This window comes from Lactuca virosa, chromosome 4, assembly GCF_052849685.1.
Source record: "Lactuca virosa cultivar CGN04683 chromosome 4, Lactuca_virosa_CGN04683_v6, whole genome shotgun sequence".
NCBI classification, from domain to species: domain Eukaryota; kingdom Viridiplantae; phylum Streptophyta; class Magnoliopsida; order Asterales; family Asteraceae; genus Lactuca; species Lactuca virosa.
Window position 1 is genome coordinate 147338703 of NC_136429.1, and position 25254 is coordinate 147363956.

The 25254-nt window shown below is 31.1% G+C and overlaps 4 protein-coding genes and 1 pseudogene across 6 annotated transcripts; 3 read left to right on the plus strand and 2 right to left on the minus strand.

Annotated features, from left to right (window-relative positions):
- The first annotated feature begins 4667 nt into the window (after positions 1-4667).
- LOC145168550 (uncharacterized) lies at positions 4668-6900 on the plus strand. 2 transcript variants are annotated; one of them, XM_079087337.1, is made up of 6 exons: positions 4668-4761; positions 5459-5511; positions 5842-5933; positions 6270-6409; positions 6541-6622; positions 6725-6900. In XM_079087337.1, the coding sequence occupies exons 2-6, from the start codon at positions 5475-5477 to the stop codon at positions 6836-6838; spliced, it is 465 nt and encodes a 154-aa protein (XP_078943463.1). In that variant the 5' UTR covers positions 4668-4761; positions 5459-5474; the 3' UTR covers positions 6839-6900. The 2 variants fall into 2 exon arrangements, with proteins under 2 accessions (XP_078943463.1, XP_078943464.1); XM_079087338.1 differs by having other exon boundaries at positions 4756-5362.
- A 1936-nt stretch (positions 6901-8836) lies between these two features.
- On the minus strand, positions 8837-10942 carry LOC145107525 (uncharacterized). The gene is made up of 4 exons (XM_079044417.1): positions 10732-10942; positions 9543-10248; positions 9173-9367; positions 8837-9050 (listed from the first exon to the last, which is right to left on the minus strand). Exons 2-4 carry the CDS (start codon positions 10221-10223, stop codon positions 9030-9032), a joined length of 897 nt encoding a protein of 298 aa, XP_078900543.1. The 5' UTR covers positions 10224-10248; positions 10732-10942; the 3' UTR covers positions 8837-9029.
- A 924-nt stretch (positions 10943-11866) lies between these two features.
- On the plus strand, positions 11867-12196 carry LOC145105188 (uncharacterized). Its single transcript, XM_079042320.1, has one exon. The coding sequence runs from the start codon at positions 11867-11869 to the stop codon at positions 12194-12196; it is 330 nt and encodes a 109-aa protein (XP_078898446.1).
- A 34-nt stretch (positions 12197-12230) lies between these two features.
- LOC145105189 (uncharacterized) lies at positions 12231-12758 on the plus strand. The gene has a single exon (XM_079042321.1). The coding sequence runs from the start codon at positions 12231-12233 to the stop codon at positions 12756-12758; it is 528 nt and encodes a 175-aa protein (XP_078898447.1).
- Positions 12759-13997: 1239 nt separating this feature from the next.
- Positions 13998-16351, minus strand: LOC145168551 (uncharacterized; annotated as a pseudogene). Its single transcript, XR_013741930.1, has 4 exons — positions 16153-16351; positions 14674-15358; positions 14385-14561; positions 13998-14296 (listed from the first exon to the last, which is right to left on the minus strand). The product of XR_013741930.1 is annotated as an uncharacterized LOC145168551 (transcript).
- Positions 16352-25254: the final 8903 nt, after the last annotated feature.

Below are 25254 nucleotides of genomic sequence, written 5' to 3' on the forward strand. Positions count from 1 at the left end.
ACGCTAATGCCATGATACCCAGTTTTTACATTTTCACTTTTTGAGTGTCACGTCAGTTTTCCACTCATTCACTTTTCACTCACCAAAATGTAAAAATTTGTCATCTTTCACTACCTTTCATTTTTTTTTTTAAATATGTTTTATACAATATTATACTCATTTTGTAAGGATTTTTAAAAACTATGAATTTTGATATATATATTTTTTATAAATTTTTAGTGTGTATATATATATATATATATATATATATATATATATATATATATATATATATATATATATATATATATATATATATATATCTACGCTAATAAATAAATGTTTTTTTACCACATGTTACTATCTTATTCAATTTACCAAATGTCATTTTGTGGTTATTTTGAATTAATTTTTTTCCACATGTCATTTTATGAGTTTTTTTATTTTAATAAATTCCACATAATATTTTAATGTAATAATTACAATAAATGTAGTAATGAAGGAGTATCAATTTTATTAATGGACTTATCATTTTATTTCAAAATTCTCAAATTAAAGCTCATTAGTTTATTTTGTTTATTTATTTAAATTTAAAAGAAAAATCAATTTTAATAATTTATTATTTTTCTTATTTTCTTATAAAGTCGTGTTTTCCGTGGTTTTCCCATGTTACAACTTCCGTACCAATTCGGTCGATCCCTCAGAAGTTCTAAAATATTTAGACATTTATATTTAATTTTTTTTAATTAATCTACGTAATACATAGGTCTTACACCTAGCATATATATATATATATATATATATATATATATATATATATATATATATATATATATAATTTAATAAATATTAAAGAAATTGAAAAAAAACGAACCAATGGGATGAAGAGAGAGTAGGCAGGGTAGCCTCCCCTCACTTCTAAACCGCACACCCTAAACCCTGGTCACGGTATTGTGTTTCTGGCCACGGTTTCTTTCCCGTAGTTCCTTTCCCGCTCCATACCCTTTGGCCTGAGCATATTGAAGATCTGACCGAAATATGAAGATAAGAGAGAAGGTTAAACGAGTTCAGAAAATGTTCAACTTAAAACAAAGTCACTTTTAATATGTTAGAAGCTTGAAGGCCCACTTTATATCGCTGACTATTTTTATTCGGCTCGAAACTCTTGACAAAACGCCAAAGGCCATTTGCCCACCCATTGTCAGGAAAACTCCGTTTAGGCGTTCAATTTTAATTTTCATGCAATTCATTATTTAATTTATTTCAATTTTAATGATAGAATACATGTTCTCCTTTTTTTTTTTTTAACAGCACATGTCCTAAATTTCTGTTTTTTCTATCTTTGTCAACGAGCTTAATTAGATGAATTTTCTATCAATTTAATTTTTATAAATTTGCAATACCTACCAAATTTAGTTTCCTCTTTATAAAAAGACTAGGCGAATGCCCGCGCGTTGCGCAGAAACATCCATATAGTTGAAGTCTTTATAAATATATGTTTTTCTTTAAATATAACAATAACGTTGTTGTTAAATTTGATATAATAATGTGTATACTAAATTGATATAATATATTGATTATTTTGAATTATATGATAATATATACATTTATTATAACTTTATAGTCTCAATCGTTTGAATGACTTCTACCCGCGAGTTACACATGAATAAAATTAAATATAATATATGGTTTAATGTTATTTACAGTTCTTGTTATTGTTAATTAATTTTTTAAAATTTATTTGTTTAATGTTTTAATTTCTATCATTATAAGTATTTAAAATATCAAACATTAATTTTTTTATTTTTAAATGTAACAATATAATCATTTATATAGAGTTATTTTTAACTATTATTATTGTAAGTTATTTTAAGCTACTTATTTGGAAACTTTTAACGATTATAAAAATATTTTTAGGAAATATGTTAGTTAAATTGAGATTACAATTTAGTTTTTGCATTTATCACTACAATTTATCACTTTTAACTATTTACAAAATAATTTTTTTGGTTTTTTAAGTGGAACTGAAATTTATATTTAAGTTGACATTGTAATGTGCAGAAACACCTATATAGTTGAAGTCTTTACAAATATATGTTTTTTTAATATAACAATAATATTGTTGTTAAATTTGATATAATAATTCGTATACTAACTTGATATAATATATGGATTATTTTGAATTATATGATAATATATATACATATATTATAACTTCATAATCTCAATCATTTGAATAATTTCTATCCGCGAGTTACACATGAATAAAGCTAAATATAATATATGGTTTAATCTTATTTATAGTTGTTGTTATTGTTAATTAATTTTTTAAAATTTATTTGCTTAATGTTTTAATTTCTATCATTATAATTATTTAAAACATCAAACATTTTTTTTATTTTAAAGGTAACAATATAATCATTTATATAGATTTATTTTTAACTATTGTTATTGTAAGTTATTTTAAGCTATTTATTTGAAAACTTTTAACGATTATAAAAATATCTTTAAGAAATATTTTAGTTTAATTGAGATTACAATTTAGTTTTTGCATTTATCACTTTTAATTATTTACAAAATATTCTTTGGTTTTTTAAGTGGAACAAAAATTTATATTTAAATTGACATTGTAACGGTATATTTAAGTTAACAATTTAAATATTTTGTCCAAACTGCTCAAAAGTTGTAGCTTTAAACTGATAATGGTTTACATATAACAACATATTAAATCTAATAAATTAAGTATAATATGTTAAAAGTTAAAGACATAACTTTATAAGTAGAAGTAAAAATATTATTTTAAAATTGAAATTTAGTTTATTTATGATTACACTTTAGATTTGATATTTATTTAACCTTATTAACCAACTTATAATCATTATTATAAAGACACTACAATTTATCATTTTTAACTATTTATAAAATATTCTTTGGGTTGTTTTAGTTAAACTAAAATTTATATTTAAGTTGACCATGTAATGTTATATTTAAATTAATAATTTAAGTATTTTATACAAATTGTTCCAAAATTGTATCTTTAAAATGATAATGGTTTACATCCAACAATATATTAAAATTAATAAATTAAGTATAATATGTTAAAAGTTAGAAAACATAACTTTACAAGTAGAAGTAATATATTATTTTAATATTAAAATTTAGTTTATATATGATTACACTTTAGGTTTGATATTTATTTAACCTAATTAACCAAATTATAATTATTATTAGAAAAAAAATTGAAAAGTCATGAGAGTTTCAAATGAATATGGTAAAAAGAAAAATGCATGAGAGTTTCAAATAAATGTGGTGAAAGAAAAAAAAATGTTTCATTTATAAGTATATAATGATAATGATATTATAAGCCTTTTCTACGCCTTGAATTCAATAATACAATTCCTTGAATATTTCTTTGTTATTGTTTTCTTTTGCTTCTTCATATTTTTTGCATGTTTTGCATTGTTGGTTTTGGGTTTTGATGTTAGACGATCGGATTGAATGTCTCATTACAATCACTACCAATACCAAAAACAGATAAGATAATTCCAAAATAGATTCTTTATTGATAATTAATTTTCCTTTTATTAAAATGAAAAACAGAAAGTTTCATTATGTATCCGTTCATTTTGTGATAAGTAATATTCTTTTTACTAATCTATCTAATTCATCCAAAATATACTCAACGTATGAAATCTAACAACATTTTCTAATTTCTAATGTATTTCATCAAGGTTAACGGAATTCTCATGATTCAAGTCACTTAAAATACAAAATAGTTTTTATAGTTCAAAATGTATAACTATAAACGATTCAATTTATAAAATCCTCGAAAAATTTAGTAAATGGGAATACTCAGTTAGAAAATATTGTGGTACTGTATGTATAAAAATCTCATATGATGCATGCTTTAACATGTTTTACCTGAAGAGTTGCACGGTTGCACGTTATATACAACACATGAGAAGCAAAAGGGTATTAAGGAAATATATAGTGTTTTTAGTAATAAATAAATATGGAGTGACACTGATCATCGAGATAGTGTAGAAGGGTGTGGCAACATAGATATAATTTGGGTTTGTTATTTATCAATATGACCAAAACAAACTAGAAATACATTATTATACATTATACATAACCAAATATAATCGTATTGTGTAAATATAAAAATTTTGCAACATCACGCGCTGCTACTATCTAGTGATTTGTATTTAGATAACTAAGTCCACCAAATCATATAATAATTAATTTAAAATCTTTAGGTCATAATTAAAAAAAAATGACAATTGAATATAATAATTAAAAGTAATCGTGACACACGTGAAGTACAGGTGGTCGTGTGACATAGAGGTTTGCATTTGGGATTCAGTGGTTAGTAGAATTGGTATAACCAAATTTAATTTTTCTATTTTAAATTATTGGAGAGGTTGAGTTTTGTTATACTTAACCTCTTGGACAATTAAAAGGTTTATCGGTGTATATGTGCAATACAAGCACTAGACATGGTAAATATAAAAGATATTATATTTAAATTTGACCCGATTAAAGAAATATACATTTTCTTAAGTGTGCCGACTCATTAAAAAAAATAAAAAAATAAAAAATAAAAAATAAATAAAACTTTTATCTTTTTTTACAAATTGGGCTATCACTTTAAGCCTTTGGGCTATACTTTAGTTGTGGTCCTAAATGTTCAATGGGCTTAATGGAGAATAGCTTTGCATCATCCTCATCATCAATCACCATCTTTTCCCTCGAACATCATTTGTTCACTGCAATTTCCAGGTTTGTGTTCAACTTCACTATTATTACGTTTGGTTTATTCATGTATTTAATTGTTTAATCACAAATTAGGGTTTCTACATTCAGTTTCTGACTGTTCTTTATAAAAATTGAAGTTTCTACTTTCTATAGGAATCTGAAATTTTGCAAATGCGATATCGCATTATCACTATTCCGTCAAGTTCTATGGATATGGTTCTGCAGTTTCTTTTATCCAAAATAGTCGTTTATTTCGTTTCTAGCATAATATGGTGTCCCCTTGTATGCAATTAACAGGTTAATTGATTTGACCTAATTGCACTCTATCCACTCTTACCAGAGTCGTTGAATAGGGTTAGGGGTTAGCGAACTAGTTTTATCAAATCAGGAATAGGTTGCGAGATTTTCAATCTTTCAGAAGTACTTCGCTTTGCTCTTTTTTACATGCTTTATGATTCTATTTTTCCGACTTTACTTTGCTCTTTTTTCTTTGTCTACTGATAATTCTACTCATTATACTGTCTACTGAATACTCCGACAATTCTGAGCTTATATTGAAGATTGGTCATTCTGGGTTTGTAGTGAATAATTGCTTAAAACCCAATTATGAGATTGTTTGTGGATTGTGAGTATGATTTTTCTGATATCTAATTGCAAACAAGAAAGTATTTACAATTATGGTGACTTTACTAATACTAGTAATTTACAACTTTTTATTCAGCTACTTCAACAATTGAATGGCTTTAATTTCTGATCCAGTGGCAATCTTTACAGGTTTTTTTTTTTTTCTCTCTTATCTTTCTATCACTGTTATTGGAACATAGAAAATATAAACAAAGTAAGGTAGTGTTTGGTATGATGGAATGAAAAGTTACAATATAATCTGTTTTTGTTAATGCAATTTTAAAGACTCTGAATCTTTTTCAAAGAAGTTCTATGATTTTAGTTATATTAGATTCTTGTTTTTTTTAAATAACTAGAAAATATATCTTTCTTTATAACTTTATTAATTATAACTCAAGTTGACCCATTTTCACATAAAAGCTATCTCTCTTTTTTTTTTTAAAAAAAAAAAAGAATTAATGATCTTTTACTCTGTCACAGGTATAAATTATCCCAAATCACTATCTCCAATTCAGAAGTTAACCACAAACACATCAACAAATAACCGAAAAAGCCACCCTGTTTTTAAAAAGGTAAATATGTACATATTTTTTGTGCTAAATGCAAGAAATAGCATTGTATCTTTGATTTGTGTAATATAGCATCTTGCTTCCATTTCTTTCTTGTATAACATTATAATTTCATCTTACTTTTGATTAAGTCATTACACTTTGAATAATCTACCTAATTGTCGCATTATATTTTCAATTTTTTTATTACCAAAACAATTATACATTGAAATATCAACCCAATGCTTTGTATTCAAATGACATTGCTATAAAATAAGGTAATAAGAACAACTGAAAGTAGCAATGTTTAATATCTATATCTTTTAACCTTTTTTTTTTTTTTCTTATTGTCTAATGAAGATCTGTATAACAAGACATAAGTTTTTAGTTGGAGAAGATTATGGTGCCAAATATGCTATTTCAGTAGCAAGAGGAAACAACAATGGGCTTAATTTACATCATGAACCCTTTTGGTTATCACCAACAAAGGGCTTTATTAGGTAAACACTTGTTTTTTTTTTTTTTTTTTTCAATTATTTATTTATGTATTTATTTTTTATAGTTTTTTACTTTCTCTTATGAATATTAAATGCAAGAAATAGCAATTGCTTTCATTGATGTTAAATTTCAGGGGAATAAAATCTTTGTTTGCCTTTCTGGCTGAACAACCTAGCCAGCTAAAGTACATAGAGTGGCCAGGTTTCCAAAATACGGTCAGTGTTTTTAATTATTTTTAACATTTAAATATGAAACCTTATTTTCTCACATTTATAATACTAATAATAATTCATAATACAAATATTTTGTGTATGCAGTTGAAGACAGCTATGTTGACTCTTGTTCTTGTGGCGATGCTTATTGTTGGCTTATCATCTGTCGATTCTGGTCTTTGGTATTTGCTTGTAACGATTCTAAGGAAACCTGCATGATTCTATTTCTATTAATCTCAGTGTTTTTATTTTGACTTGATTTAGTCCTTACTTTTTACAAATTTGTCTTTATTAGGTTTGGTAGCCTTTTTTTATTTATTTATAATAAAATGATCACCTCAATGGTTCCAATATGGTTTTACAAATTACAATGTGTATGTGTTTATAATTTGGTAATGTTGATCGGAGAAACTTTTGATTGTTACTCGTGTTTTCGTATATTTTTCTAACACAGTTAGATTTTCTAGATTATCATAATGTCAGTTTAAGCTTTAGATTATTTATTAGGTTAGGTGTAGATTATAAATAAATGAAAAAGGAGTTTTGGCCCTAAGAGTTTATAATTTTATGTGTGTGTGTTTTCATAAATATATAATTATTTGTGGAATTTCTTAATTATTGCCTAAAAACATTTCTTAATTTGTCTAGTTTCTCCATTTTTAAAGATTCATATTTACATCAAAGGTACTATATTAGTTTTTGAAAAGGACAAAAAAGAAATGATATTATTTAATATCAACTAGGAAAGAGCCCATGTTTCGCATGGGTTGGAAATAATTTAGAGTTTTCTAAAAAAATGACTCGAAGTGATAGTTTAAAAAAACATGTAATACCGACAAAATCCAAGACTTTATAATAGGGTCGACTACCCATTGACCAAGGAATGACCAAATGTGTAATAACCACAAAAAATTGTGCAAAAAAAATATCGAGATAGAACAATGTTCGAAAAAGTATCGAAATATAACAATATTGGAAAAGGCAGGGACTAAATTGACAATTGAACATACTTTTGTGGATGGAGATTGCAAGTGTAAAAGTTGAAGGATGAAAACTGTGAAACCCCCTAAAAAGTGGTGGCAGAAACCAAAAGTCCTAAACTCCTATGGCAAATCTGTGAAGGAAAGAAAACTATGGGGTCAAAATGTGAATGTTAAAAAGTTACTGTTCAAACATCCCATGGGATTTAATATATACTAGGAAAAGGACTCATGCTTCGCATGGGTTGGAAAGGTTTTTTCAGACATGTTTGTATTGAAATAAAACTAAAGTAGCAAAAATATAAATTGGAAAAGGTTAAGGCAAAAGTGTAAGGAAATAAAAGTAAAATGACAAAAGTATGAATTATGAAAAGTTAAAAGTGGCAAGAGTATGAATTGGAAAATGTTAAGGCAAAAGTGTAAGAAAATAAAAGTAAAGTGGCAAAAGTATGAATTAGGAAAAGTTAAAAGTGGCAAAAGTATGAATTGAAAAAGGTTAAGGCAAAAATATAAACAAATAAAAGTAAAGCGTCAAGTATGAATTGAAAAAAAATTAATGTTAAAACTATCCATGTGCTTTTATATATATATATATATATATATATATATATATATATATATATATATATATATATATATATATAAAATGTGTAAGTGTCTTATTGATTTAAAAACAATTTTGTAAATTACTCATAAGGTGTATGGTCGTTTTAGAAATTCACTCGTAAAAGACAAATGAAGTCCTCTTTTTAAGGTTATTGGCTTTTTAATTAGGGATGTTATTTGTGTTTAATCGAATTTTGGATTCTTTAGTTCAGATTTTTAACATTTTTAAAGTAACTGTATCAACTATCAAGTAATCATACTGAATAAAATTTGGCATAATCAATTTTAGATTATCTGATTTCGTATTATTTGGCACACTTACTCTTATGTTATATTATGTTATATTAAGACATCATATGAATTATAAGATTTCTAGTAGCTACACTGATTTTGATATTAAATCTCTTATTTTAACATATATTATTATTTTAAGAATCATTATTTATAGGAAAGAAACCAATATAAAAATAATATGCAACTTCATAATTATTTCAATTGCTCTTCTATAAAGTAATGATGATCGTTAAAAGAAAAGGTTGTGTCTAAAGTCCCTTGCTCTAGGTTTCTTGTTTGTGCAAAAGTCAAAAATACCCTTCTCTCCCTCATCAATAAACGTCATGTCTCATGTAACTAAAGAAAAGCAAATAAATATCACACCATAGACAATAATAATACTCTCTTCAGTTAATTTTTGGACTCAAATTTGCACAAGATTTCTAATAACTCAAATTTACTAATGCATGTTACCTATCTTTCTGTTATAACATAACCAATGTACATAAGTAGCAATTTTGGAATTTAAATTCTAGATATTCTACAAAAACTCATTTTTGTCTCTCAGCAGCCTGCAAAAAAAAAAAAAAAGGAATAAGTTATTCTGTCCACATATTAAGTGTTTCTTTTTGCATCAACTCAAAAAGGAAGAACAAGAATTAAAGAAATTGAAGTGAAAGTCAAATAGTCAAACCTTTTGAAGTTTTTGCAAAACAGAATCTTCAAACGCCTGATATCTAGCTCCAACAAGGTCTTCATTTACAAGTTGACCATTTGAAGACTTCACAGGCTCACGAAATGTTGGAAAAGAATTAGCTACAGTAGGTTGAAGAGGTATAACCAATAAAGGATTTGAAAGATCTCCACACACAGTTCCAGTTGCTGCCACCTGTCAAAACACACACACACACACTGTTAAAATTCTATAAAGTAATTTAAAAAATATATTAAAGTACAGCATTGTACTTCAATCTTTTTTTTTTTTTTTGTAAATCAAAGTACAATGCTCTTTGTTGTAGATAACCCAAAAAAATTAATTATGGAAAAAAGAAAGTAAAACTTACAGCTGCTTCTTTGGAAGCCATGACAACAAGAGCTGAACCCTTTTTCTTGGAACTTCTAATAACCACATCCTTAACCTCACCAAATGTTTCAAATAACCCCCTCAATCTTTCCGCACTATACTCCAAACCACCCTTCTCCCATGACACCTTAAGCATCTTCTCTTTATCCATATTTGTCTCCACCCCACTAGTTTTTCTTTCATCTTCTTTTTCTTTCTTTCTAGAAAATTCTCTGGTTTCAGTAAAACCCGTTTTATTGTTTCCATGCATTGCACGAATCCTACTAATTTCTTCTCTAAGTTTTCTTGCAATACTTTCTTCTTCATTTCTAGCTTTTGAAGTTGGATCTTGATGATAAAAAGCATTCTTCTCTCTTTCTTCAAGATCTGACATCATTCTTCTACGTTTGGAGTCGTGTTGTGATTGGCGTTGAATTTTTTGTTGTTTTACTCGAAGAAGATCATCAAAAAGTTTTCGGGCTTTTTCATCTTTAAGAATTTGGTATGATGTTTGTAGTTTTTGGAAATTGGAAGGGGCGTTTGGGTCATCTGGTCTTTTGTCAGGGTGTAATTCTAAAGCTTTTAATCGGTATGCTTTTGTTATTTCTTTTTCTGAGAGCTTCGATCCTTCTTCACCAGATGGTAATCCAAGAATGGTGTAATGGTCAATGTCAACATCCATATCTTCTTCTTCTTCTTCTTTCTACCTGTTGGAAACAAACAAGATAGTTAAGTGCTGTTTTTTTGTTTGAATTCATATCGAAAGAAGCTAAAAAAACAGGAAAGAACTTAAGGTTCCATCATATCTGGTCAGAAGAACACACGATATATGATTATGGATTTATGGGTCCCATTTATGGTTTTTGAGGAGAAAAGATATTGAACCCAATTCATGAAAGGTAAGAACAAGGATCTTGCTAATTGCTATAGTTCATAGTTCAACAAGGAATCATGATGATAATAGAGGCATGTTTTTGATCCACTGTGCAGCACTAACTATTAAGCCATTACTAAACTCGAAAATCTGATAAACTTAACTACTAGAATAACGAGCTTATGTGCAAACTAAAAGATCTTTACAGACTTTACTAAATTATAAACCCTAAACGGTTATAAATTTACGTGTTAAACGAGTCTATGTGCTATGTGCTAAGTATGAAAAAGGGTGCAAAGAAAGGAGAGAGTATTACCTCAAAACACTGAAACAGTGTTATAATCGTCTGATGTTGACGAACGGAGATGGTCCGCCGCCGTAAAACGGAGCTGGTAGAGGTTAGGGATCGCCGATTCTCCGGAGATGGAGTCGTGGAGAAGTCGTGACTGTAAGGAATTAGGGTTGAGGGGAAAATTAGGAAATTTTGGCTCAAGAATTGGGAATTTTCAATTCTTGTAGGGGTGGCGTAGTCGGCAACGGAGAGGAGGAGGATGTGGTGGTGTATAATTACATAAATAGTCCCTGAATTATTTTCTTTTCTCACCTTTTGCACCAAAAGAAAAGTTTTTTAGTGAATTACACAAATAGTCCCTGAATTGTTTTTCAATAGTTGCTAAAGGGCTTGCGTTGAGCGTTCGTTAAGGCTTAAGAGCATACGGTGTGGGTTCCCCCGTTCTCGTTATTGCCTACGTGGAGGCTGAAAACGGCGTCGTGACGAGCTGCACACCCCCCATCTCGTTGTTGCTCGTTGTGGCTATTCTCGTTGCCATCTCGACTCGATGAAACGAGAAAAAATGGAACGTTACCCATTTTAAACCGTTTGAAAACGGTTATTTTAATAAAAAAAAACTTTAAAATTAATTATTTTTTTCCTATATAAATACCTATTATATCTAAACAATTTTTTAAACACATAACTTCTATATTTCTCTCTATAAATCTCAATTATCTTCAAAAAAAAATTATGGATCATTTCGACTCGTCCGATGATTCCGATGACGATATATTCTTCAGGATGATGTATCAGTATTATACTAACGAGCTGCTACAACCAGACCCAGCCCCGCTACTATCAAGACATGCGATGTTAAACAGAAATCGTGAGGAAGGACACGAACATCTATATCGTGATTACTTTGCGGATAATTGTGTATACGGGTCGAAGGACTTCAAAAGAAGATTTCGTTTGAGTAGGGATGTATTCCTACGGATCGTCAACGCCTTGGAAAGCCGGGGTAGTTAATAACTTTCTTTAATTTTACAACATATACAATATATTTTTAAACTGTAGTTAATATATGTTTAGGTATAAATTTTTCCAATTGAGATATGATGCTAGAGGTAGACGAGGGTTTACAACTTTGCAGAAATGTGTTGCGGCCATTCGCTTGATGGCTATGGGGGAGTCACCCGACACCATGGACGACTATATCAGAATGTCCGAAAGAACCGCAAGGGAGAGTTTGTATACATTGTCAAGGGGTGTTGTTGTAACATTTGGAGACGTGTATTTGCGGAAACCTTCGTTGCATGATTTGCAAGAATTGTATGCGACGCATGAAGAACGCCATGGGTTTCCCGGAATGATCGGAAGCATTGATTGCACACACTGGAAATGGAAAAATTGTCCGGTAGCATGGAAAGGGCAATACGCAAGTGGTCATCACAGATTACCTTCGTTGGTTTTAGAGGCTGTTGCTTCTCAAGATTTATGGATTTAGTATGCATTTTTTGGGGTTGCGGGTTCCAACAACGATGTCAACGTTCTTGATCAGTCGCCAATATTCGAAGATCTTTTTGAATGGAAAGGCCCCGGATGCTCCTTTCACGGTGAATGGAAACGAATACAAATATGGATATTACCTTACAGATGGAATATATCCTCAGTATTCTACATTCGTGAAGGCATTCCGCCACCCGGTTGAAGAACGAGACAAATTTTTTAAGAGAAGACAAGAAGGAGCACGTAAGGATGTGGAACGTGCTTGTGGAGTGCTGAAGGCGAAGTGGCATATAGTCGAACATGCAGCACGACCATTGGATTTAGAAACTCTACGATATATCATGTATGCATGTATCATAATGCATAACATGGTAGTAGAAGATAAAGGGCGAAATATTGCACACTATATCCCAACGGAGCCCAGACACGTTCAGTTTCAACTAGGAACAGCAGATTATTTGCATCGCGTTGTTGACATTCAGGACGCAAATAAACACAGACAACTTCGAGAGGACTTGGCGGATTATATATTCTATGGTAACAATAACGATAACGAATAGCGTTGTATTTTTTTTTTTTGAATTTGGATGTTTTTTTTTTTTTTGAATTTGGATGTTATGTGTAATTTAATCTCTGTTAATTTTAATCTTTAAAAATTATTATATGTTATTTATAATTTTTAAACATTATGTTTTATTTATTATGTTATATTTAAAAAATATTTGTCTAAATTAAAAAAAAAAGAAACTCGAAAAAAAATAAAAAATAAATTATAAAATGGAAAACAAAGTTGGTGTCATAACAAAATACAAGATGATGACCATTTCCCCACTTGGTGTTATAACACCATTGATGATGTGGCACCAAAATGGTGTTACATCTAGTTGCCCACACCTAGTGCTCTAATCGGTTTCGGGTTTGACCATCGGAATAAGGCAAACCCATTTTAATTAGCCCAAAATCTAAAAAGCTCATTTAAATTTAGCCCATTAATCAACAAAAGATTGTTCATTGTTGTGTGCATTTCTTTTTTTTGTTTGTTATTAAGGTTTTTGCATAAACAGTGGAATGCTTTTTTGGATCATATGGCATATGGTGATATGGGTACAGACTAAACTTAAGTGATATTTTTTAAACAAGTTTGAAACTTAATTATAATAAGTCATTTTTCCTTGTTTTATTTATATATTGTATCTATTCTTCTTAGTTCTAACACAATTAAACAAATGTTAATTATTAAAGATGGATTTCAAGTAGTATTTTTATTCTTTTATGGTCAAATAATATATATATGCATATAAATTATATACACAAAACATGCTTTGTAAATGTAAATCACTAGTTTTATACACTCCTGGTATAATATCAATGTGTTGAAAATTGAAATGGCAAATCACGTGCTTTTCTTTACCTATTTTTCAGTGACCGAATGCTAAAAAAGCTTGTTAGTTTATTTATATTTGCACTTAACAACAACATACTTTCCATTATCTGATTTTTTGTGACCAGTACCCTAAAAACAACATATACATGATTGTATTTAAAATCCATTTTAAACAAAATGCAGAATTTAAACAAGATTGCATTTCAAATACATTTAAACAAAAAGAACAATAAAATTAGTATTTTCCAATTTACTTTCCGTTACTTTTTATCCCTCCAAATAAATTAAGTGAAAACCTTACTTTAAACAAATACAAAAAACCAACATACTACACACCATTATCTCAAACATTATAGATTATATTAAAAAAAAACAAATATTACCCACTTATATGGCCACTAATCTTTCCCAAATGTCATCCACAAGAATCCACTTCCCATTTATATATCTGTAAAGAAATAAATAAAAGTAACTGCCCATATTCTTCCCCAAAATCACATGAGTTATTGAAATCAACAACAGTTCTTCTATAGAAACATCCTACTTTTCTCTGGCTCTTGTTCTCCTTTCATGTTTTATGTTGGAATTTAAATTCTAGATATTATGTCACCTATCTTTCTGTTATAACATAATCAATGTACACATATTCTAGTAGCAATTTTGGAATTTAAATTCTAGATATTCTGCAAAAACTCATTTTTGTCTCTCAGCAGCCTGCAAAAAAAAAAAGGAATAACTTATTCTGTCAAAAAGGAACAACCAGAATTAAAGAGACATTTAACTGAAAGTCAACTAGTCAAACCTTTTGAAGTTTTTGCAAAACAGAATCTTCAAATGCCTCACCAACAACCTCTTCTTCATTTACATGTTGTTGGCCATCAGAAGACTTCACAGGCTCACAATTAGCTACTGCTGCTTGAAGTCGTATAACCAATAAAGGATTTGAAACATCTCCACACACACTTCCACTTGCTGCCACCTGTCCAAAACATACACACACACACTTAAAACTCATGTTCATGAGGACACTTGATATAACATGACTTAAGTACCCTTTTTTCCATTAATGTTTTTCTTTGAGAAAAACTTACAGCTGCTTCTTTGGAAGCCATGACAACAAGAGCCGAACCCTTTTTCTTGGAACTTCTAATAACCACATCTTCAACCTCACCAAATGTTTCAAATACCCCCCTCAATCTTTCCTCATTATACTCCAAACCACCCTTCTCCCACGACACCTTAAGCATCTTCTCCTTATCCATATCTGTATCAATCACCCTTTCTATCCTTCTAGAAGATTCTCCGGTTTAAGTAAAACTCATTTTATTTTTCCCATGCATTTCACGAATCCTATTAATTTCTTCTCTAAGTTTTCTCACAATACTCTCTTCTTCATCTCTAGCTTTTGCAGTTGAATCATGATGATTAGAAGCATTCTTCTCTCTTTCTTCAAGATCTGACATTATTCTTCTACGTTTGGAGTCTTGTTGTGATTGGAGTTGAATTTTTTGTTGTTTTACTCGAAGAAGATCATCGAAAAGTTTTCGGGCTTTTTCATCTTTAAGGATTTCGTAAGATGTTTGTAGTTTTTGGAAATTGGAAGGGGCGTTTGGGTCATTGGGTCTTTTGTCAGGGTGTAATTCTAAAGCTTTTAATCGGTATGCTTTTGTTATTTCTTTTTCTGAGAGCTTGGATCCTTCTTCACCGGATGGTAATCCAAGAATAGTGTAGTGGTCAATGTCAACATCCATATCTTCTTCTTCTTCTTCTTTCTACCTGAAACAAGATAGTTAAGTGCTGTTTTTTAGGTTAAATTCATCTTCTTCTTCTTTCTACCTAATCAACATTCACATCATCAAAACTCTCATAACAAATATTCCGAAAACAAATTGCATCCTAAAAAACTCAAACAATATAAGTTTCAAAATCTGTGATGAAGATGAGAGGCACTAAACAATTTATATAACAATGCATGTACAAGGGGAAGAACAGTATGACACTTAACATGGTAATTTTTAAGTTTTTCTAATATAAAGGTCATTAAGTCAAAAAGAAACACCACCTAAGTGTTGTATGAACAAAGACGTTCCTTTTTTTAGAATGAATGATACGTCTGAATGACAGTAAATGGACGCATTCTTTAATATGTAATGTGGGATTTTAAATAGTTGTAACTAACTAGTAACTAGCCTTAGAACAACGTCTTTAGGTCTGGTTTCATATCACATTATCCTCTATCTAATTCCAAGATCCAACCAAAGATTGCAGGGTTAAGAGTTCCTAAAGATTGCAGTTATTTGTAAAATCAATAGAAAGAACAATAAAGAAAGGGGCTTTTAGGTAAAGGTTAATTAGATAAAAAAACAGAGGTCTGAATTAAAGGAATTGACCGTTGATTACAAAATCTATAAACCCCCAAACTATACAAAGCCTTAATCCTCAAATTATAAATACAAAAGTAAAAGCAAAATGCTAGCAGTCTAGCACAAAAAGAAACCCGAGAAATATCAGATGCAATTTGAAATTAGGAAATTTTGGCTCAAGAATTGGATTTTGGAGATAAAACTTACCGGTGGCGTACTCGTCAATGAAGATTTTTGAAGAAAAATCCGGAAAAGGTGGAGTAGCAGAGACCGAGAAGTTGTGGAAGAGGGAAACTGGAAAAGATACTTGTAGGGTGCCGGTGGCGTAGCGGCAAGTCGGCACGGAGAGGAGGAGTATTTGGTGGTATCTGATTAGGATTCTGCGAAGGCCGAGGGCAACTGTTTTCTCCACTTTTCAGGAAGTTAGTTAAATTCAATCAAGTTTTGTTATCATCTCTCACACATATGGTTTATTAAAAATAAAAGTTTAATATTAATGTATAAATATTAAATATTAAAAAAATACTTTTATATAAATACGAATAATATAATGAATAAGTAAGTAATTCAATCTATACTAATAAAAAACTATTGATGTATTTTAAATAATGATGTTGAAAATTAAAGTTTAAACATTAAATATTTTTTAAATTAACTTTCAAAATAAATACAAACAAAATGATGAATAAATAGTTATTGAATCTATATTAATATAAAAAGATTATTGACATATTGTAAATAGTTGTTATGAATAAAAAAAAGTTTAAATATTTTTTTGAAGATGGTGTTCTTTTTCATTTATTAGGGTAGAGATAGAATTGTATTACACGTCTTTATTTATTTATAAAATTTGAATAAATAACAAATTTGTTAGAATTCAAATTAAAAGTCTAAAAAATTAAAGGTACGTTTTGAATTCAAATATATCATAAAATACACGACATTAATTGTGTCACTAGAGCATCCATTTGAATTCAAATATATTTGTATATTAAGAAATATTTAAATAGGATGAATACTTTACAAATATAATAGTAGACTCATTAATTAGTGAAATTGATTATTGATTAATAAAAAAAATAAAGATACTACATAATGACATGTGGAATTTAAATAATTGTAAAATTTCATATAATGATATGTGGCAAAAGCTTTGAAAAAATGACAAGTGGCAAAAAAACATTTATTTATTAGAGATGATTTATTTATTTTTTACGCAACAGACGGTTAAAAAAAACTCATTCCATTAAAAACTAACTGAAAACAAGTTAACCCGTTTAGTTGATACTTGGCAACAATTATAGGCTAGGTCATTTACACATAGCCACGTGAGAGGACCATTTTTCTCGATAAAGTAAAAATCATCGGATGTACTTTTCCCGTGTGGATCGGAGGCATTGGTTTATTATCCTTTAGAGAAGATGAGTGTTTTCTCCCAAAGCCTAGTTCCCAAGTTTAACAAAAGAAAAGAAAAGAAGAGAAAAGAAAAGAAAGTTAGGAGAGAAAATAAGAGAAAGGAAAGGAAAACAAAATTTTCTTTTGTGTTCCCGAGTTGGAAATAAGTGGAAGAAAAATTAATCATTTTGTTCTTTCTTTCCAAATCTCCCCAAATCAAAAGGAAAGTTAGGAGGGAAAGTGATCATTCCATTTCCCCCCCACTTCCTTCCTTTAATGAAACTCGGGAACACCCATTTCTTTTATTTTCTTCTCATTTCCATCAATTTCCTTTCTTTTCTCTCGTTAAGTTGAACTCGGGAACGGGTTAAGGTGGAATTGGGCTTAAGATTTCTTATGTAGATGAACCTCCGTCAGCTGCAACAGAAGAAAAATGGCTCTGACTACTCCATCCACCGATGCAACGACAGCTGCAACGCCACCGACGCCACCTCCTTCTGTGGAGAATGTCGTTGTAGCTCAGTGGCCTAAACCAAAACGAGTGGAAAAGGATTCTGATGCGCTAGTCTGCCTTCGATCTCGTTGATCGGATGTCATTTCTCTACGTTAAGGTTGTAAAAGCAAAACGAGTGGAAAAGGATTTCGTGACTCAATGATGTATTATGCGATGCTAGCGATCAAAACTCACAGTATCAACATCAAAGCACAAGGTACAAGCAAAAAGAGTGGTGGTGGTGGTTCAGTGATTAGCCCTATGTTTCTTCCCTTTCGTCTTTGTGCTTTTTTGTTGCTCCTATATGTAGGTCTCTGTGATTAGCTCTCCCTTTCCTCCTTCTTTACTCAAGTTTAAGTTTAAATAGAGAGAACAAGCAGTAGGTAGAGTAAACAAAAATATAAGATGGTTGCAGGTGGCGTTGGCTTGATGAAGGTAGGTTTGTGATGATGATGAAGGGTTGGTAATGTTGTAAAGACGATCAATAGAGGTTGCTCTTATGTGTTTGTGTGTGTTGTGTTCTGATGCATTTGGGAAATAATAGAATCATGGTCTACATGAATCAATTGAACGAAAATTTCAATTAGGGATGAAAGTTAGGGATGGAATTGGTACGGTACCAATTCATTTTTCTCTAAACCGTGTACCGTACCAGCTATAATTGGTATAAAAAATTGTTATCGATACTGTACCAGGTATACTTGGTACCAATATATTTGGCTACCAACAAGTTTGATTGGTATAAATTGGTAATGGCATATATCAACTTCTTTTAATTTTCTATTGTACGATTTAAAAATAAGCAAAGACATAGGGTAATTTTGATGTTTAGTATAGAAAGCAGTTATGTAGTTCTTTTATTTTACAAAAGAATTCTATTGAAGTAACGCTAAAGGAATGTTCTAATTTGGTGCTTTAGTGTGGTAATAAATGTTGACTAATGCGATCAAATGACTTGTATAATGTTCTTAAATCAGTAAACACTAAACACAATTAACAGTTGAAATATACGATTTCGTTATATATATATATATATATATATATATATATATATATATATATATATATATATATATATATACATATATAAATGAATTGGTTGGTACGGTATTACCATGATATTCATACTTTTGTACCATTACCGTACCAACATTGCTCAATTGGTACGGTACTACCAACCGAACATGTTGGCTACCAAATATATTGGCTACCAAATTTCTTGGTTCGGTTGGTAACATGTTGGTTGGTTTTTCGTTGTATAATTTTGTCAGTCCTAATGAAAGTAGGTCCAAACCCGGACAGGTTGACCCGGACCCGGAAACCTAGAAACCGGAATTGACGGATTATAAGAACCGAGAAAACCAGATCGGTATACCGGAACCAGTTCCGATTCGATTCTGGGCATCGGACTGGGTAAAGCGGGTATGGAACCGAAAATTGATAATTGGAACCGGATTTGTGTATTAGACCCGAAAATAACGGGGAAACCCGAAAATGGTACTAGAAACCGGAATTTTGGAGAATCAAATTTAGGTGAGTAACATGTGCCAACCAGTAGAGCTTCTATTGTGTAATTTGAGGCTCTAATTTAGTAAAGCTTTTATTGTGTAATTTGAGGCTCAAATTTAGTAATTTCAAGTCGAGTTTTTTCAACTTATGCCTATGGTCAAAGTTTGGTGTAAAGCTTTATCAAATGTAGTTTTTGATGGATAAACCAGTTTGTAGTCTTATGTAATAAATGACAAATCTTTAATAAATAACTTGGAAGGCATAAAAACTCAAAAAACTAAAAATATTAGTTAAAACGAAAACGATTATATGATTGAAGGGGTCGAAACTTAAATACGATCTATAAAAATAAAAAAACACCCGGATAATCACCCGGTTCCGACCCATTACCTGGTTTCGGTTCTTCTTTAGCATTTCCGGTTCTTTTACCCGGTTTATCCGGACCCGTTAGACCCATACCCGAAACTCGGATAAGGCAAAATTTTAAACCCAAGACCCACACCGGATAAGCATATTTTGGTTCAACCGGTTCCGGTTCGGTTTTCCGGTTTTAATTCACATCCCTAATTTCAATACCCTAACCAGTTTACTAAAATCGTGAATGGTAATTTATGAAGCTATTATCGACGATCTATAGGATTAGGGTCGAAAAAAGACACAAGCTTTTGGTGACTATGTGTAAATGGCATGACCTATTTGTTGTCATGTCATTATGCCAACTAACCTATTTGTTGCCATGTCATTATGCCAACTAAACGGGACGTCTTTCTCGATGTTCTGCTTAGTGATGAAAACTTACGGAATTCAAGCATGGCTGATGAAATCAGAGCACAAGTTTATCATGCTAATGAATGACAAAGTGATGAAGAAGGTGAACAAAAGGTGGTGAAGAATAAGTATAGAACTCATGATCCAAACACACCATGGGACAAGATGGAGCCTAAGGTAGGTGACATATTTGAGTCTCCTGCACAACTTAAGTTTTGTAATCAAAATTATGGGGTGTTAAATGGATATCCAATCTACTTTGAAAAATGTGATAGAACAAGATTAGTTTCCAGATGTGGGAAGATGACATAGATAAATGATTGTCCTTTCAGATTGTATACTGGATGGATGTACAATGAAAAATCATTTCAAGTTAAAAGTATGGTTGGAGAGCATCGTTGCAGTAGGAAGTTCAAGTTTGGAAGTCTTGTTTCCCCTGAATGGATAGGTAGGCATTACATTACTGAGATTGCAAACACACCTAAGATGAAACTTAGTGAGATGATTGTTGATATCAAGCAAAGGTTGAGATTTGTAGTATCTATTAGGCAAGTCCGTAGGGAAAAAATAGGCAACTGAGTTGATTGAAGGAAAACTAACTGAACATTATGCTAGGGTATGGGATTATACTGATGAATTATTAAGGTCCACCCCAGGTTCTACATGCAAAGTTAGTGTCACCATCAATCCATATGGGAAGAACTACTTCCACAGAATTTACATAGGTTTCAAAGCTCTAATTGATGGATGGAAATTAGGGTGTAGAAGAGTAATTGGGTTGGATGGATGCTTTCTAAAAGGACATGTGAAGGGTGAGTTGTTAACTGCCATTGGTAGAGATGCTAATAACCAGGTATACCTTATAACATGGGTTGTTGTTGATGTTGAAAACAAGCCTAACTGGACTTGGTTTATTGAGCTTCTTGGAGATAGTCTAGACCTTTATGATGACAGAGGATTGGTGGTGATATCTGACCAACATAAGGTTTGTTTTCGATACTCCATTTTATATAAATGTTAACACAATTTAAAAGGATGCATATTAATTTGAATGTTCTAGTATTGTAGGGATTGGTTGAAGCTGTAAAAGATATACTCCCAAATGTTGAGCATATGCAATGTGTCAGGCATGTTTATGCCAATTTCAAGAAAGCATACACAGCGTTGGAGTTCAAGAAATTGTTTTGGTCTGCATCAATGAGTTGTGTTGAAAGTGACTTTATGAGGCACATGAAAACCATCAAGAAGTTGAGCCCATCTGCACATGAGTACTTGATGTCAAAACAACCAAAAACATGGTGTAGAGCTTTTTTTAATAGGGGCTATGCTTGTGAAACAGTTGAGAATGGAATCTCTGAGTGTTTCAACTCAATCATTGTTGATGCTAGAAAAAACCCCTTATCACAATGCTTGAGGAGACCAGTATATAGATAATGGACATGTTTTCCCACATGGCAGAGGAAAGTGTTAAATGGAAATCAAATGTTTGTCCTACTATACTTAGGAAAATGAAGTTTTTCGGGAAACATATGAGGTATGCATCATAGAACTTTAACATTTGTTGTTTCTTTTTTGTTATTCTTACTGACTATACCAATTTATGTAGGTTATGGTGTGTTGTTCATAGTCAAGGACATGTTTTTGAAACTAGAAGATGATGTGACAGCTATATGGTGGATTTGGACAACAGGGCTTGGAGTTGCAGATTATGGGATTTGTCTGGGATCCCATTTGTACATGCAAATACATCCATCAACTACATCAATCAAACACCAAATGTACATATTGATGGGTACTTTTCAAATGATTTTTTTTTCAGTCTTACTCCTATAATATCAAACCAGTGAATAGGAGTAATCTTTGGAGCCAAACTGGGTTTATTAAGTCATTGCCTCTTTTGGCTAAGAGAATGCTAGGTAGGCCTACTATCAAAAGGAAGAGGCATGCTAGTGAACAAGAGGGGAGGTTTTCATCAACAAGGGTATTTGTACCAAGAACAGTAAGATGTGGGAAGTGCTTAGAGTATGGGCATAATAAAAAAGGTTGTAAGAATGAGAAAAAGCCAGTAGTTCCCTTGCCACCAGAGAAGAGAAGCATGGCAAGGAAAGATCCATTGTTAGCTGAACATGATGAAGCATTAAGGGCTTCTCAATCCATTCAACCTTCAAAGAAGAAAAGTAAGTCAAAGAAAGAAGCATCAAGTTCCAAGGTTTTAAAAGCATCAAGGTCCAAAGAAGCGGCTACTACAACTCAAAAATAAGATGTTTATGCAATTAAAAAAGAAGATGTTGGTGATGGTATTGACACCGAATGAGTTAATAATGGTATTCAAACTGGGGAAGGTGATTGTGTTCTTGATATAGAGTGCTTGCCGATATTCAAGTTGAGGATCATGGTGATGGTATTGGGACTGAAGAAGGAGTAAATGATTTTATTGTTGAAGATGGTCGTATTGCTGAAGAAGTTGAAGTGGTTGATGTTAGAAAAGAATATGTTTTGCTTCCAAGGGTTGGTTTAGAACTACACAAAGTGCTTGATGAGGTTGAGCACGGGCTGGACGAAATATTAGGGGAGGGTAGTTTTCAACAACAATCACATACCTATGATGCTATTCAATCTGATAATGGGGGTAATGACGAAGATGTAACTAAGGTTGAGTTTAATGATGGAAAAGATAATGGTGTCCTTGTAGATAAGGTAAATTTGGATGTTAAATAGATTGCAATGATGTTGGAAGCAAGATATAACATGGAAGAAATTGAAGGTATGGGAGGGGTACAACTGGATCTGGATGACATGTCACCCGGGAGCTAGTAAGAAATTACTTTTTGTAACTGTTTTTCATTCTTTTTCTCCAATTTAACTTATTTATGTAATTATCAATATCAGGATATGGCAGATGTATTGGATCATCCATCTGATAATGATGATGATGCTGTTATTGATGATGTTGATGGTGTTGTTGATGATGTTGTTATTGAGGTTGATGATGATGATGAACACAAAGTAGGGGTGATGATGGTCACTTGGATGACGATGAAGGTAAACAAAAAGAAGGGGGTGATGATGGTCAGTTGGATGATGATGAAGGTGAACAAGAAGAAGGGGGTGATGATGAAGGTCCTGATGATATCCCTAGAGTGACAAAGTTGAGAAAACCCACTGAAAGGATCATTTTTCAGAAGTTGAAGAAGACAATGTTTGACAAAAATGGAGGTGGTTCATCTGCTAGCAATCCAGTTAGGTTGGAGTAGTTGGTTAAGTTCTTTGGGGTGTAGTGGGGAGGGTATACATAGGCGTATGGAGCCCTTTTTGGTAAATATTATTGTCATTCTACCCACTAAATGCAACATACATCCACTTGTTTTATGTTATAAGCTTGGTTGCCTTTTCTGATAATTTATTTGGGCTTTTGGATACAATTGGATGACTGTTACGTATTATTGAAATGTAAAAGACCTTATGCAATGAATACATCCCCTTTTACTTGTGTTATTATGAATGTGTTATCCATTGCTGTCAATTTTTATTACCATTTAAGAATCTTACTTTTCATTTATGTTATGTTGAATATGTCTACCATTATTGTCAACTTTGATAACCATTTATGCATCTTACTTTCCATTTGTGTTATGGTGAATATGTTCACTATTATTGGCACATTTGATTACCATTTTATGCATCTTACTTTCAATTTGACTACCATTTATACATCCACCATTATTGGCATATTTGATTACCATTCTATGCATCTTACTTTGCATTTGTGTTATGTTGAATGTGTACTTTCCATTTGCACAAAACCATTCATAAATTAGATCATAACCATTCAAACTTTAATACCATTACACCATTCAAACTTCAATACTATTACACGTTCAGTACATCTACCAATGGAATAAAGTACACTACAAACCTGTTATCATTTAATCTAACTTACATCTTAATAACCACTACAACAAGACATACCAAAATACTCACTAGCCGCCCTACAATCAATTTGAGCAACATCACATATTCGATATCTCTATGTTCGAGGTTTAATTGCTTCTCAAAAGCCTTAAATTCTTCTTCATCAACCCTTTTGAAATGACCACAAACACCATCTTCATACTACAAAAAGAAGTATAAAATTACATAAAGAAGGGAAGATAATAGAGAGAGCATAGTTAGGGCAAACATCACCACAATTACCTGGTAATTAGGGCAATCATTTTCTTCATGGGTTTTCTGGAGTGCGTGAAATATAAATAAGGCAAACATCACCACAACTACATCAGATTATCTCCCTATTTTTCCTTCTTGATGTGTTGCTACAGCTTGAATTTGATTTCGACGTTGTCATTAGAACGTTGGTGTGGAAATTTGATTTTGTTTTGGTGATGATCTTCTTCAAATACCTGGGTGTGGACGTTTGGTAAACGGGGTTAAAAGTCTGCTACAGTGGAGGGGTAACCGGTAAACCCTCTTGCAACCGACTATTTGGAATAAATATAAAAAATGAGACAACTATGCGACATTAACGAACCAAAAACCCGCCGAAGGGTAAAACCGACTTTTTCTTGTAAAATTAAGGCTTTTTATAACATTATCCCTAAATGATAATACATACTTGAAGGAAATGGGTTCATCAAAAATTACTACATTACAAACATGTTGATCTACATGTTCCAGAAAGATCTTTGTATTACGGACCAGTTTTTAATCGATAATATATTCAAAATAACTTATTGTAAAGAAAATTTACCCACACCATTGTCAATTCTTCATCATTAGAAGTCATATTCTTCAAAAAACCATGAATCCGAAATGTCTGAAATAATCGAATGCAACTAGTATGTACTTCGAAATGCCTATGTTCCAAAAAAATTGTCTGAAATTCTATATATTTGGAGGACCCCAATACCGAAGCGGATTAATTGGGCGGAACCATCCAAATTTGGGTCCAAAATACCCAATTCCGGACCATTTGGTCATTTTACATAAAAATAAAAATATTATTTTCTTTAAATTAACATCACATAATAGTTAGGTTAATCAAAAGTAAAATATAACGATATAACTAAATAAACTTAAAATATATAAACTCAAAATTAAAATAAATTAAACAACCAAAAAATATATATAAAAGGTTCATAAAAAGG